Raw genomic sequence first — 14366 nt, 5'->3', positions numbered from 1 at the left:
CCTGCCTTTATTTAGTTTCCATGTGTCTGCATGGCCTGCAGCATTCCCACGGGCCCAGGGTTGTCCTCTGTTCTCAAGAGCTGGGGTGCCTTAGTGAGGTGACACCCCCCCATCCCCCTGTCCCACCCTGCCGCTTACACAGTGAAAACAAGAGTCTCCTCTAATGGCATTTGTACACTGTGTGCAGATAATGCTCTGATCACAGACGGCTTCTTTGCTATGTAGCTCAGAAACAACCAGGACCACATAGCTGTCCCACCAGGGGACTACACGGAAGGGTGCTGGGGTGAACAGCAGTGATGGCATGTTTGCCTACCTTTTTGATGCAGCTCTCCTGGGATGACACCTCTGTATCCGTCAGCATCTGCTGCAAAGCAAATTGGAAAGGGCTGTTAGTGGCTGACAGGTGTCGCCTTCAAGCTGCAGAGGGCTGTGAACCATGGGCAGATCACCACCTCACCAGCATGAAGACAAAGTCTGGTGGCTTCCCCGAGAAACGAAGGGAAACTCTTTGTTGGGGGCTCTCTCTTTTAGTCTCTCTCTCTCTCTCTCTCACACACACACACACACACACAGAGAGAGAGAGAGAGAGAGAGAGAGAGAGAGAGAGAGAGAGAGAGAGAGAGAGAGAATATCCTGTCTCAAAGCAACACACACACACACAGAGAGAGAGAGAGAGAATATCCTGTCTCAATACTCAGGAGCAATACTCAGGAGAAAGGGGTTAGCCTGGTCTACAATCTACAATTCTAGGTTACAATCTACTGTTTTGGAAAAGTCAAGGCTGGAACTCCTACAGTCACATCACATCCGCAGTCAAAAGCAAAGTGAATATGCTTGCCTTTGATCATCTGCTGAGCGTCCTTATTCTAACAGAGGTCCCCTATTTTCTGGGGACTAAAAACACCCCCGAGAGGTGTCTCCTCTCTGCAAATGCTATAGTTGGTTCTTTAGAGCTCCACTTTCAGAGATAGCCTTGTTCTGCTTTGAGACCCATGGCCCATGTGAGGGCTGAAGTGTCTTAAGACAAGTCACCTGTGGTTGCAACCAGCAGGGAGCTCAGACTCTGAGAGGGACAGCCGACTTCAAGCTCTACCAGAAAACCCACAGAGCACACGTTAAAAATGGCTCTGTTCCAGTCTGCCCAGCCTTAAAGGGTGAGCAGGCTGCAGGCATGGATGGCCCTCTCCTCCTGGGGATTCCAGTTTGACTTGGGAGGCAGAGTTCAGGGGAGTCACAAGTCCCATCTCTGTTCTAGGAGACTGCAGATAGGCTGGAGCAAGCGGGGGGAGGGGGGGCTTCTGCAGTCTGAGATGGCAGCTTGTTGCCGGCTTCTATTAACATGACATGACCCGGGAAGGAACAAGGCTCTCTGTTATGTACGGGGGTACTTCTTCAGCTGTGGTGCTGGACATCTTGAAGGTGCCTGGTGCACCACAGTAGACCCTCATCCCTCATCCCTCTACCTCTCTCTCTCTCTCTCTCTCTCTCTCTCTCTCTCTCTCTCTCTCTCTCTCTCTCTCTCTCTCACACACACACACACACACACACACACACACACATCTGGCAGAAGAGGAGCAGGAGAGCACCACCCTCGGATCCTTCTGTCCCAGAGCCTCCCATCCAGCTTTCCTTGGTTCCCCGCTGCATGGCTGTGGCATTTTAATCCCACGTCTCCTCTCAGAAAACCGCCAACCATGCCTAGTACTTCAGTGACCGGACGCAACGTGCTAAAGCTAAACAAACTGGCCAACGGGTGGCAGAAATTGGGTCTTCCCTTCTGGGTTGGAAGTCCAGCTCATAAGACTCATGTTCATAAGCTACAATGTCATTTCCAAAAGAACAGGAACCAAGACGGAAAACCATACTTGAAAGACAAAAACGAGGAGTGATGTCAAGCCCAAGGGTTTCCTTTCCCTCCCCTTCACGCCACCCTGAGGTGCCCGCGTGTGCCCCCGCGCAGACCGGCAAGGGAGTGTGGCACACCGAGCAGGCCCTGCCTGGCTCAGCTGTAATAACAAGAGGCCATATTCTAAATGTTGGGAATTCTAACCAATTGGGAATTTTATGTTTCTCTTAATAAATTCTGAAAGTGTGGTTTGGAAAGTGGCTCTAAGTGAAAAGGGAGAGCAAGGCGGGGCTCAGCGAACGCCACGCACGACTCACGCCAGCCTCCAGAGGGGGACTCCACCGGTGATGCAACTTTGCCCGGCTTGGCTGGATTCTGCCACATGACCGGCCACAGAAGCCAGACGGAGCTGAGCCGTGCACAGCTGTGCTTCTGCCCCTCTCCCTCCCCCCCCAATGGTTTTCTTCTCAGTCAAAGCAGGGCCCAGGAGGGTGGAGGGGATCCTGAGAGAGTGACTCTGGCCACCAAACCCTAGAAAGGCCTCCTTTCCCAGTGACGTCTGCATTCATGTGCTGGAGACAGAGGTTACCCAAGGAGGCCTCTTCCTGACACATGGACAGTCTATCCAAATCTGCACCCTGGATGCTGTTCCCAGTGTGGATAGAGACCTCTTGGCGGTGGTTCTGTGCCACAGGCTACCCATGGCAGGATAAGAGGATCATTAGCGCTCTTGGCTTCTAATGGTCTGGCTTCAGCCAGGAGACAACCGGTGTTTTCATTTTTCCCCCCAGCCAAAGTAATGCTTGCACTACACAGAGAAGACTAGACACAGCCAGGGAGTGAGGAGCCATCAGGAAGATGTTCCATGTAGAAACCAACTGCGTCCTAGAGGCTCAACATAGAGCAGACACTGCCCGGAACCTAGTGCATGTCTCCAAACTCCATCAGCGCAGAAACCCAGCACTGAGGAGTGCCGAGCTACTTGACGTAGCTGGGTGCTCTAAAGGGTCACCTCATCACTATTAGGATCCTTTCCTAGGGTCCCAGGCTTCAGGGACACACACGCGCGCGCACACACACACACACACACACACACACTGCACGCGGTTGCAAACCCCTGAGTATGTGCTATGTGTGCTGAACCTGTCAACAGACAGGTCACAGGAGACCGTGTGCTGCTGTCTTAGGACCTGTCTAAGGAGCTTGCTTGGTGGCATTCCATTCCACAATCACCCTGTACTAACACACGAACGTCAACACAGTGCTAGACACTGGAGAGAGGACTAGGGCACAGGGCCGGGTATGAGGTGTCTCTCTGGCCACTCTCCTGTTGCAAGAGAGAGAAGCTGTCCTGGATCTACTGGAAAAGGCGCCCACCCCAGTCCTGAGAAATCTCTGAGAGTAAGGGGGTGGTTCCTGTCACAGCTAAGCCCCTCTGATGTGGAAGCTGCAAATGGTGTTGCTAGTAAACTCGGGGGCCCAGGCCAGAACTGTGCCCTTGCACGGCTGCCTGCTCTGTTTTCTGTGTGCTCAGTCAAGCTTCAGGTGCCTGCAAGGGCACCAGCAGCCAACAGAGGTCCTTGGGAAGGGCTTATCACTGCTCACATTGCACACACACTCACCATTGTCTTGTGTGGCTGCCTCTGAGGGAACCTTTTTGTTTTTTAGTTTCTTTCTCCTAGCAGGAAAAGGGCTGGCATATTCAAGCCAATTCAAGCCTTCTCCTGACCTGCCTATTGTCCTTCAACTCAGTGGAAGGGAAACTGTTCCATAGACCTTTGGATGAGTGTGTTCCCTAGGAGGGCCCTCATCAGAAGCTAAGAAGGAGCCAGGTAGGGGTGTAAGAGCCCAGTTAACACATCTGCTATGCCATTATGGGCTCTTTCATCCCCAGAAATGTTAGCACAGCCATGGTGATGGCTACTACCTACCCTGGAGTTTGCTCTCAGATGGGGACACACAGAGGGACACCAACAACCATGTCTGCAACTCTTCAACAGCCACCAAGTGAAAGAGACAGAGCCCTGTGCTTTATAGGTCATGGGGCCTGGTCGGCTTTGGGGACAGGAGCTGGGGCCCTGTCCTTGGTCCTCTTCACACATACTTTGAGCAGATGCTCACTGGGGTACTGGGCATGGGAGCTTGCACTGAGACAAACTGTGAGATGCCAAGGACCAGGAAAGCGCCTCATGACAGGCTTCCTTAGTTACTAGGGCTGGAGGAGGGAGCATCAGGCCCTCAGAGGAAGCTGGCACCTCACGAGTTTCCAGAGCCCTCCTGCAAGGGGAAGGCTCGAGTTGGGTTTTAACAGCAGCCTTGCCAGGTAGAAATATCTTTAGTGAGGCTCACTCCCCTTACCCGCTGCTGACCTTGGGTGGAGAAACCGCCGGACACACTCCGGAGCCTCTCAGCCTTGGCTGGCTGGCTGGGCTGCCGTTTACTGAAAACCCTCTTTATGTTGCTAGCTCAGCCTCAGCATATGCACCGCTGGCTTGTCGACTGCTGGCAGTGGCTGCCCCGGGCTCTCCACTTCTCCCCCGCGCCCCGGCAGAAGTATTAGGTGTGTTTTGATTGAACATTTTAGCCAAAAAAGTGAGGTTTGACCTCCGGCATTTAGCTTCTCTCTCGAGTACCGGTGCCAGGATTTAGCTAAGTGGGGTTGCTCATAACATCTTTTTTTTTCTTTGACTCTTAAAATAAATACCCTCTGTTCTCCAAGAGGTTGGTGAAGAGTAGACACACACATACAGACATCTCATAGGCTCACAGCTCCAAAACTCTGGCATGTCCCCCCAAGGGGGCCGACTTTCTGTTTGGTGTCACAAATGGATCCCAGAAGGAGTCTCTCTCCCTTCAAAGAATCCGGGAGCAGACCTATGGGAGGAAGCCAACATGAACCCCAACACAAGGCAGAGCAGCCAGACTGGGGAGCATGGTCTTGGGCTTGCTCTGGGATGTCCTCTGGTCTTTACACGTAGCCCATGCCTCTCTATCCCTTATTTCTCTCTTATCTGTTTTTTGAAGTAGTTTCTTTGGATCTGAGTATTTGTGTGTGAGCCTAGAACCTCCAGGAAGTTGGTTCTCGGATCTCTTCTGGGAGGGGAGAAGGGCAGGGTGTTTGTGATGTTATCAAGGGAGCCATGGTAGGGACTCCCCAGGCATCCAATCCTAGCTGTGGGCCTTGCTTGCTGATTGGAGGAGGCTGTGGGCTCAGGGGATCAACGCTGTTTGGGGGACAATCTGAGCAGATGGCACACGATGGCGGCTGTCGACCTCCCCGTGGTCATCTGTGGCGTTGACCTCTATGAGGCTGGCCTTCACGGCAGGGTTTTCTACTCATGAGTTCAGAGCTTAAGAATGAGATTGCGTGGGGCTACCCTGATGAGAACCCAGCCAGTCTTTGGACAGAAACACCCTTAACTCTTTCTGGGATGCTGGAACACGGCAGACGTGCATTTCTTTTTTAGGCTAATGCACACTGCTGGTAGAACCCGTCCTTGGCCTGGAACTTACTAATTCAGCTAGATTGGCTGGTCAGTGAGCTCTGGGTATCCTCCTGCCTCCATTTCCCCTCCATGGGGATTAGACGCACGTACCACAATGCATGGATATTTTTTGTTGTTGGGTGAGTTCCAGGAGGTTGAACTGAAGCCCTTGTATCTATGCAACAAGTACTTTCCTGGATGAAGGTGAAATTCTTAAAAGAAAAACGTTCACCCTCCGTTTTCTTCCCGTACCAACATCTTCAGCCACGGCATCTTTCTCGCCTGGTACAGACGCCACCCAAGCGCTTCATCAAGGGTGACTATGATGATGCCAGCAGCTGGTCATCTTCTGGCTCTTCTGGGACAGAACTCCTTCATGTTAAGAGCCCAGAGGCAGCTGATCTAGGCTTTATCACTAGAAAGATGAATAGGGGGAGCTGAAAACTTGGAAGGACAGGCAAGGAAACGGCAGGCAGGCAGGGTACATTGGAGTGTGGGTCTCTGCTCCTGTGTTGCATGGGCTCTGCAGGGATGGAGTAGGCGGGACAAATGCCTTTGAAGAAAACAGCCATGCGTCCCTCCCTTCTGACAGGTCCCACACCTGACACCGCCTGTCCGGATCTCCCTAGGAGAGGGACACTCCCCATAGGTGGAGCGTTGGCCAGAGCTGAGCTGGGACACGTCCCGTTGGCAGTTCTAGTGGGAACCCTGAGATGTTCTGAATCTCCAGGCCAGTCCTGGCTTCCAGAGCAAAGGATCCGGCCGTGTTGACACAAACTCCTGTGCTCTCAGCTGGGAGAGTGGGGTCATATTTATTTATTTATTGCCTTTGGGGAAAAAATCAGCTTGGCCATGTTTGAGCTATAGAAATGATTTAAAAAAAAAAAGAGCGGTGGACACTGTTTTTTAGCTTTTATGCCTAAACAGACACTTCTCAGTTCCTTCGAGCGAGAGCTGTCTAATGAATGGAGGCTCTCTCTTCCCTCCTAAGAAAAATATTTACACAGTCTAGCAGAGCAGCGAAGGGCTACAGGCAGCAGAGGACCATTCTGGAGCCCATCCCTGAAATGCAGAGAGGTCTCCACGCCTGTCTGCCGGTCCTCCTCTCCTCAGGGGCATTTCCTAATTCCCCTGGTAAGGGTTCCTTCTGAGAAACCAGCCCCAGGGGAATGCTGACTTCACTCTACCTTCTAAAGTCATCCTATTGGGCTACGAAAGGATGTATGAGAAGAGGCACTGGTTTTCTCAGAAATCTCCCTTGAAACACCACTCCCCATGACATGAACCCATATACCACACCCTTTATGACTTGGGTGGGGTGTGCCCAGCCCTCTTCATGGCCCGATGGGGCCACTGGGATTCAGCACTGTGCCCAAACGATTCCCCCTGGGCACGGGCCTGGCCTGTGCTGCCAGGCCAGCACAGTGGTGCAGACCCAGAACCTGGGCACGGACCAGCTGCTGTCAGATGATCCAAGAACACTCTGTTCGCCGGCAGTTCTGGGCCCTGTGATCACACTGCGGGGACACCTTGTCCAGCAGAGGCTGCCTAGTGCTTGTGGCTGCCTGTTGTGCAGTGATCAGATCTACAGGTTATGGGGTCTTTGTCCGTCTTGGGTCATCTGTGGGCAATCATGGGAGTACCTTGTTTACACTGCCTCACAGACTTGGGTCATCTTACCCACATCTGTGGGCAGTCATGGGAGTACCTTTGTCTACAGACTTGGAGATACTCTATAGTGCACCGGAAAGGTGGCTCCTTCTCTGTACTGAGACCAACAGTTAATGAGAAGATTGACGGGGAGGACCAGTGAGCCTGGGCTTTTCCTGACACAGAGACCATGGGGTAGGGGAGGGGAGGGCAGGGGAAAGGTTAGCATAGGGATCCTGAGGTTGGGGGTAGGGTAAGCAGGGACAGGGTTGTAGCAAAGAACCAGCAAAGGCAGGGGAGGGGCTGAAGAGCCCCCTGCTACACAGACAGAGATGCTGCCTTGCTGGAAGGCCTGGACGCTGGGCTGGGGAGCTGGATTTTTACTAAGAACCTGGGCATCTGAGGCTATGACAACAAGCAGGTATAGTGGTTTTTCTTTGGCTTTAGCTGTCTCCTGCTTGAAGCTCTACTATGCCATGGCAGAATGAGGGTTGGGTCTGGGCTGACCGCCTACTGGGGGTGGTATCTGCAAGGACTCTCTATTTCTTACCCTTACAGTTTTAGGTTTTGAGGAGAGGGACATGGATTAGCCCAATGCCTCATCCAATACCTTTATATAGAGCTATCCCAATCAGGAGTTTGGCTCTCCCCCGGGGAGAGGCGACCCTCCAAGGCTGTGACCCCTCTCTCTTCATGGAAGCAGCATTCCTGCTTAGCTTCCCTCTATAGGTGCTGGCCAATGTAGGGGTCCCTCAGCACAACAGGAGCTGGGGAATCCTTCCACTATGTAACCCCAGAGGACTGACAAGGGCTGGAAGGCCCTACCGTCTACAGAGGCACTCCTGGCCATCAAAGTCCTAGACAGTAATTGTAGCCCAGGAAAGAGAGGGTGGAAGAGACCTTGTGAGTGTGGCTTGGAGGAAGATGTCAGCAGCAATGGCAGGTTCTGGAGAACACAGACCAGAAATGGTAGAAGCTGAGGTGACCTCAGATGCCACAGGACTAATCCAGAGACGCCTGGGCTTCCTGTACTGGGCACTCAGTGCGGGTGAAAGTCCTCAGTCCCAAATGACCCTTGACGCTGACCCTTCAACCCCCTTGTCCTGTATCTCTCTACCAGCCTTACCAGCCCCAATGAAAAGCCAGCAGAGGCTAGACTAGTCTAGCTAGAGTAGTTAGGTACCCCAGAGGGCAAGAGGCAACAGGCAGAGAAGTAGATACCACCAGCAGTGACATGCCAGCCACGAGGTCCCAGAGACACTAAACAGTCATGAGCTAGGCCTGCAGTGCCAGCCACTACTGGACACTTATGGGCCCCATGAGAACCTATGCCGTTGCAAACAGTAGAGACAGACCCAGCCCTAAAGGCACTTGATAGGAGATACATGGAGTGGAGGCTTTGGTGTGCTAGCGATGAGCGGTCGGTATGTGGGAACATTTTCCAGCAGCCACCTGACTGTCTAACAGCCTTGGTGAGTGTTCTATGCACCCAGCATGACATGTGGAGACAACTGTGCACCATATGCCCATCCCTGCATTTTCCACCTTATACCACCATGCACCATGACCTCCAAAAGATCATTATGGTTGTTATTCTGTGATAGGAAGGCACACTTAACCACAGATCTACCCTCTCAGCAAAGGGCCAACCATTCAGACAGAGGGACACAGGTGAACCTGGCAGACGTTATCCCAGGTCCAGGATGAACTGAATGATGTAGCATAGATTGGAGGAACCTTGAATACTCAAGACTGGACAGGGGATAGAAGGTGGCTGCAAATGTTCTAGCAAGTTCCAAGAGACCAATTTGTAGAAGTGAGGGAGGTTCCTACTGTCTGATACCTTTTCTGCCCAGAACAGCCTTCCTGTACCATCCATTCATCCTCCCATCCATCCATCCGACCTCCCATCTATCCTCCCATCCATCATCCATCCATCATCCATCCATCCATCCTCCCTCCCATCCATCCATCCATCATCTATCCATCCTCCCACCCATCCATCCATCCATCTTTATCTTCCTTTCTTTTTCTCTTTTCCTTCCCTTTCCTTTCCTTCCCACCCGTCTTCTCTTCCCCTCTTCCCCGTCTTCCTTTCACCCTTTGATGCTAGGGATGGCACTGCATTAAACAAGCCCTCTATGTGCTGTCCTGCACTCCCAGTCCCAAGAACAAATGCTGTGTCTGCTACAGACAGGAACCTCCTTTTCTTTGCTCAGTCCCTGGTTGCTTGAACCAACCCTGAACACTATCCATCACAAACCCAGAGGTAGCTCTTTTGACTCACATCCCTAGGGTCCTCATTGCCATTCTCCCACCTCACTTCAGAGAGCTCTGGAAATGCTCACACAAGCACACGACATCACCCAGGGCAGGAGGGCGGTTACCACAGGTACCACCAGGAACCCACTATGACAGCCCCACAGAGACCCACAGTGGACCTACAGACATTGTGCCTGATTGTCTCCCGAGGGCATTTTGTTTCCTAGGTCAGGAAAACCAAATCATTGGGCTAACTAATGGCTCCACACAAACATTTATCTTTTATTTCCAGCCTTTCTAGTTATAGAAATAACCTTGATATTGATAGAACTATATTAATGCACTCCCACCTGACCCCATTTATCGATGGCTTGTTTGTTAAGGCGATCTTTAATAATCATAAGTGAATAGAAAGCTCACCAATCTTCTGTGATGGAGACTCTGTCACACAACTGCAACATCCAGAGGCCCCAGGGGCTCGACCCCTGGCGTTTCAGCTCTTCTGGGGGCTGTGACATAACTTTCTCATTGGGGTTTGAGACAACCATTTATTATCTAGAGGTGAGAGTGCATCACAGTGAAACAAATTTAGATCCCCTTTGAAAGGACAAATGGTGGCAGAGAAAGAGAAAGAGAGACAGAGACAGAGACAGAGACACACAGAGAGAGACAGAGAGAGAGACACACACACAGAGAGAAAAGGCAGCTCAGTAGGAAAAATGTTCGACGTCCTGAGTTCAGATTCCCAGCACCCACATAAAAAGGTGGGTGCAGGGGCGCAGAGATGGCTCCATGGTTAAGAACACTTACTGCCCTTGCAGAGGACCCAGGTTTGGTTCCCAGTGCCCACATCAGGCAGCTCACAATGGCCTGTGGCTTCCGGCCTCCCCAGGCACCTGTGTGCGTATGGTACACAAACTCAGGCAGGCATACAAACACACATTAATTGCTTAAGATTGTCTTAAAAAGCCGATTCACCTGTAGTCCCAATGTTGGAAAGGCAGAGACAGGAGGACCCCCTGGGGTTTGCTGGCCATGCAAATCAGCAAATTAAGGTTCAATGAGAGATCCTGATTTTAAAAATAGCAATAACAATAATGCAGAGGACAATAGGGGCAGATGCCCAGTGTCAACCTGGCCTCTAAATGCAGGCGCACACACACTGCACTTGCAACCACACACTCTTGTGCGCACACATGAAGAGGTTCACATACACAAGAAGAGAAAGTGGGGGGGGGGCAGCAGTACATTCTGGAAAGGGAGGAAGATCAGACCACCACGGGCGTTCCTATAAAAACCTCTACACCCCCCCCCAAATCCGGTCGCATTTTTTCCTCCTCATCGAGCTCTCACCTGCAATACTACCTGGTTCTCACAATCAGTGTGCCCACGCTCACTTTTGAGCCCCCACGGGCTGGCAGCCAAGGAGGCCGGCTGTACCACTGTTCCCATTCCCACCTATAACAAAGTAGCAAGGGGACTAACAGCTGTGATACCACCCCCACCCCAGCCCCCACCCACTACTACCCCCTCTCCACCCCGTCCCCCGTCTCCAGGGGCTACTCCTCACTCTCAGGAAGCATCCTTACATAGATAGAGGTTGGGGCACACATCCAGTGTCACACAACGCCACCGAGTGTGCACAGAGCCACCATCTCATTTGGCCTCCGTGGAATGGGTTCCACTTGAAGGAACAACCACCAGGAGGGGGGGTGTGTGTAAAGGAGCCTTGCCCTCTGCCTCACCAACGATGATGTTTCCAGTCTGCTGCCGGAAGGGGACAGCAGGGCAGCAGAGCTGTCTGGGTTTGGTCACAGCTGCAGCCAGCGCTAACTTGAGACCACTGTGGGAGGGGGCAGAGGGAGGCTGAGAGCCGCCGCCAGACAAGACCGCACACTTTCCTAATGGGACCCAATTACAGGAACAGCTGTCTGTGTGTGTGGGGGGGGGGGGATTCTGCGCATGGCTGTGAAGTTCCAGCCTCAGGGATCTTGCAGAACCGACGAGACCATGGCCATAGCCAGGAGGCCTGGGGCTCAGGTCTGCTCTCTGGGGTGGGAGAGGCAGGCTCGTCTCACCCCTCTCTGCCTCCAGTTCCCAAGTACACTCTTGTGCCCCGCTTTGGTGAAAACGCTGTGGGGTTCTGTAACACTGTCCAGCCCTGGTGGACTTTCAGCAAGGGCACCACGAGGCTGCCTGCCCTTGGAGACTCCCATGACAGTTCTGGTGTTTTCTCTGCCTTCTTCCTGTTCTGGAGTCTTCACAGAGCTGGGAGAGGCTGCAGGGCTGGAAGGAGCCATCCTAAGGCCAGTAGTAATCTCTGCACGGCGCATGCCCTTGGTGGCCCTGTGACCTCTCTTCTGCCTCTGTGGTAATGGGATGGCCTAGGCGTTGAAGCTGCCCCAGGGTAGTATAGAGACACAACTGGAATAATATTACCAAAGACGGACCTGCCTCTGTGACTGCCAATGCAAAAAACCCAAATCCCTGTAGTTCTATCTACACTAGGATAATCCTATCCCAGGGCAGGGAGATGGAGCCATCTTGGCTGTCCCAGCACTGGACAGGGGCCAGCTGCTCTCTATGGCCCACAGGACAGGTCTAATCCAGACTGTGGCCCGTTTGGGTGCAGCCTGTCAGATAAGCGCGGCCTTTACAGGTTTTAAAGAGTCACAAAGTAAAGGATAAAAAGGAGGAGGCTGCATACGGCGCACAGGCATTTCACAGAAGAGCATGAGTCCTGGCCTGCACCATCGCAGAGATTAATGGATCCCTATCATCTAGACTTGAGCCAAAAAAAGTAGGCACGGGCTTCTTAGTGGCCATGCAGGGATGAGGCGGCTCATAAAGACAAAAATCCCATGCAGAATAAAACAACAGGGGCTAGAGCTCCCAACGCCTCCTCCTCTGGGGGGGGGGGACTTGCTTGCCTCCGGGAAGGTGGGAAAGGGTGGATTAGGAGCTGTGTCTGGGCTGCGACACCTGATCTGCACGGCAGCTGCTGAGACCCGCCCAACAGGACCTGGAAGACCACACAGTCCCCAGCTGCAAGTCCCCCTGAGTAAAGATGGGAAGTTGGAAGCAGTCTGCAATGGTTCTGGCTCCTCCCCCACCACACTCTTCCTCTTTCTTGGCTCCCAATAGGGAGAAGCGGCACAAACAAGGGAACCCCAGAGTTCACCTGGAGTCACATGACTTTCTGAGATGGGTAGGGAGGTCCCTTCTTCAGGACAGGTCTTGTAGTCCAGAGTTCAGAACTGGCTGAGACTCTGCCCAACGTGACCATGGAACTAGGAGGTGGGACCATTTGTTCTCTACCCTGAAAACAAGTCTCAGGGAAGCCCCGGGAACACTCATGAATCTGGAATGACTTTCAGAGCGACCTCCTGCCACATCCTTGAGGAGAAATGTCTGCCTATCAGGCTGTGGCCGTTGCATGATAGGTGTCCCTGTCCCTTCTCAACACCCTCTAGAGAGGCCAATGGGCAAACGCCAAGTATCCCTCATGGGTTTCATTCTGTGACAACCTGTGGGCGTCCAGGGATCTCAGACTGCTACAGAGAGCTAGGACTCCTGCCTCGAGACATCAGAAACACAGTTAATATAAACCAGACACCCAGGGCATCCTGTCTTGTCCTGGATAGCGTGGGGGCGTGGCTTTCAATCTATGCCACCTTCCTCTGCTTCCTGATGCTGCTCTCTGGAAAAGCCTCGGAGTGCCAGCATGTTCCACCCGCTGCCCATGTGCCTTAGGAAAACGCCTGTGCCTGCAGCCTCCCCCCTTCTCTTCCTAGCGCTGAACAGACAAGACCTTTCCATCCTTCCTGCCCTGGCTTGTCTCCAGGCGCCAGAGTCAAAAAGCACAGGTGGGAAGGAGCCAAACAAGTTGCCGAGGTCGCAGACCTGGGGGGGCCAGGTGGGAATCTGCTCTGTCCGGCCGTCTCACCTAGTGGCACGCTGTAGCAGGGCTGCCAGCTATCGTGGCGGATAGACGGACAATGACCCCTGTCGGCATGGGAGGCTCAGCTCAGGGCACCTGTGACACACCCAACCTCTAGATCCTCTGCACAGGCCACGGTGAGCGCAACAAAGGTCCCAGGAGTATGTCAGCCTCTTCTCTGCGTGGTTCAGAGCTTCAGAGCTCTGTCTCTTGTCACCTTTGCCTGCATGGAAGTGACTCTTCCTACAGCCAGCTGGGCCATTCTCCTCCCAAGGACACAGTGGAAACGATGCATCCGACCCAGAAAGGGCATCTGAACCAGGGAGACCCAGCTTTCAGGGAAACTGGTGCTAGGCACAGACAGGGTTTGAGAACTCTGATCCAGGAGAATGTGTTTGTTTGGCCATTGGCTTTATTTGCTCTTCCCCAGGACTGAGAAGATAGCTTGCCTGCCCTACTGTGAACTCAGCGCCAGGGGCGACAGCCCAGCACGCAACATGCAGAGAGATGGAAAGAGGCACACGGTAAATCGGGGGTGAGCGTGGAAGGACACAGAGTCTAAAAAGAAGAAATCGCTGATGAGGGGCATCTGAGCAAGCACAGCTGAGGCCATCAAGGGTCAGACATCTTCCACCTGGTTTGGCTCCACAGCGAGGGCCAGCTGCATCTTCTAAGCTCTGGGGATGGAGGAAGGAGCCAATAAAGACTTTTTGGGAGTCTGCTTCTCCCTCTCTTGCAACCCTCTCTCAGCCGGGCACGATCCTTCTCCTGGTAGCTGACAGAGGGGCTGCAGGAATGGAGAGCTCACTGGGAAGTAAGCAAAAAGCTCTCTCTTTTTCTTTTCAGTCATTTTGTTTGTTTTGGTCTAGTGGTATTAATTATGACAAGCTGCTACGAAGATGCTCCTGGTCTTGCTATGGGGGTCGCGTCCAGATAAATCATCCTACGTTGAAAATGACACAAATCAAAATCGCACTGGCTACACCTCACCTTTTAAGCTACGCAGCTTAGCGGTATAGCACAGCACACCATGGAATGCCAGCTGTTTCCCTGGTGACCGTACGGCTTCCTGGGGGGGGGGAGCAGCGGCTGCTCCCCGACACCATAAGCAAGGATCACACTGTGTGTGGCTGGCCCAGGAAAAGATAGAGGGGAGCAGAATTCGGAGTTCAGATTCTGC

At 52.8% G+C, this 14366-nt stretch overlaps 1 protein-coding gene across 11 annotated transcripts in view; it reads right to left on the bottom strand.

Moving 5' to 3' along the window:
• The window catches only part of Prdm16 (PR/SET domain 16), a 329501-nt gene that overhangs the window by 165775 nt on the left and 149360 nt on the right, over window positions 1-14366 (bottom strand). For 7 of the 11 annotated variants that reach the window (XM_040734886.1, XM_040734887.1, XM_040734877.1 and 4 more), the window contains exon 3: window positions 317-367. In XM_040734886.1, coding sequence (XP_040590820.1) covers window positions 317-367 — 51 coding nt within the window. The remainder of the gene's footprint in view (window positions 1-316; window positions 368-14366) is intronic. The other 4 variants (XM_040734880.1, XM_040734882.1, XM_040734883.1 and 1 more) reach the window with 1 other exon arrangement.

This window comes from Mesocricetus auratus, unplaced genomic scaffold (genome assembly GCF_017639785.1).
Source record: "Mesocricetus auratus isolate SY011 unplaced genomic scaffold, BCM_Maur_2.0 Super-Scaffold_100042, whole genome shotgun sequence".
NCBI classification, from domain to species: domain Eukaryota; kingdom Metazoa; phylum Chordata; class Mammalia; order Rodentia; family Cricetidae; genus Mesocricetus; species Mesocricetus auratus.
This window is presented reverse-complemented; position numbering and strand designations above follow the sequence as displayed.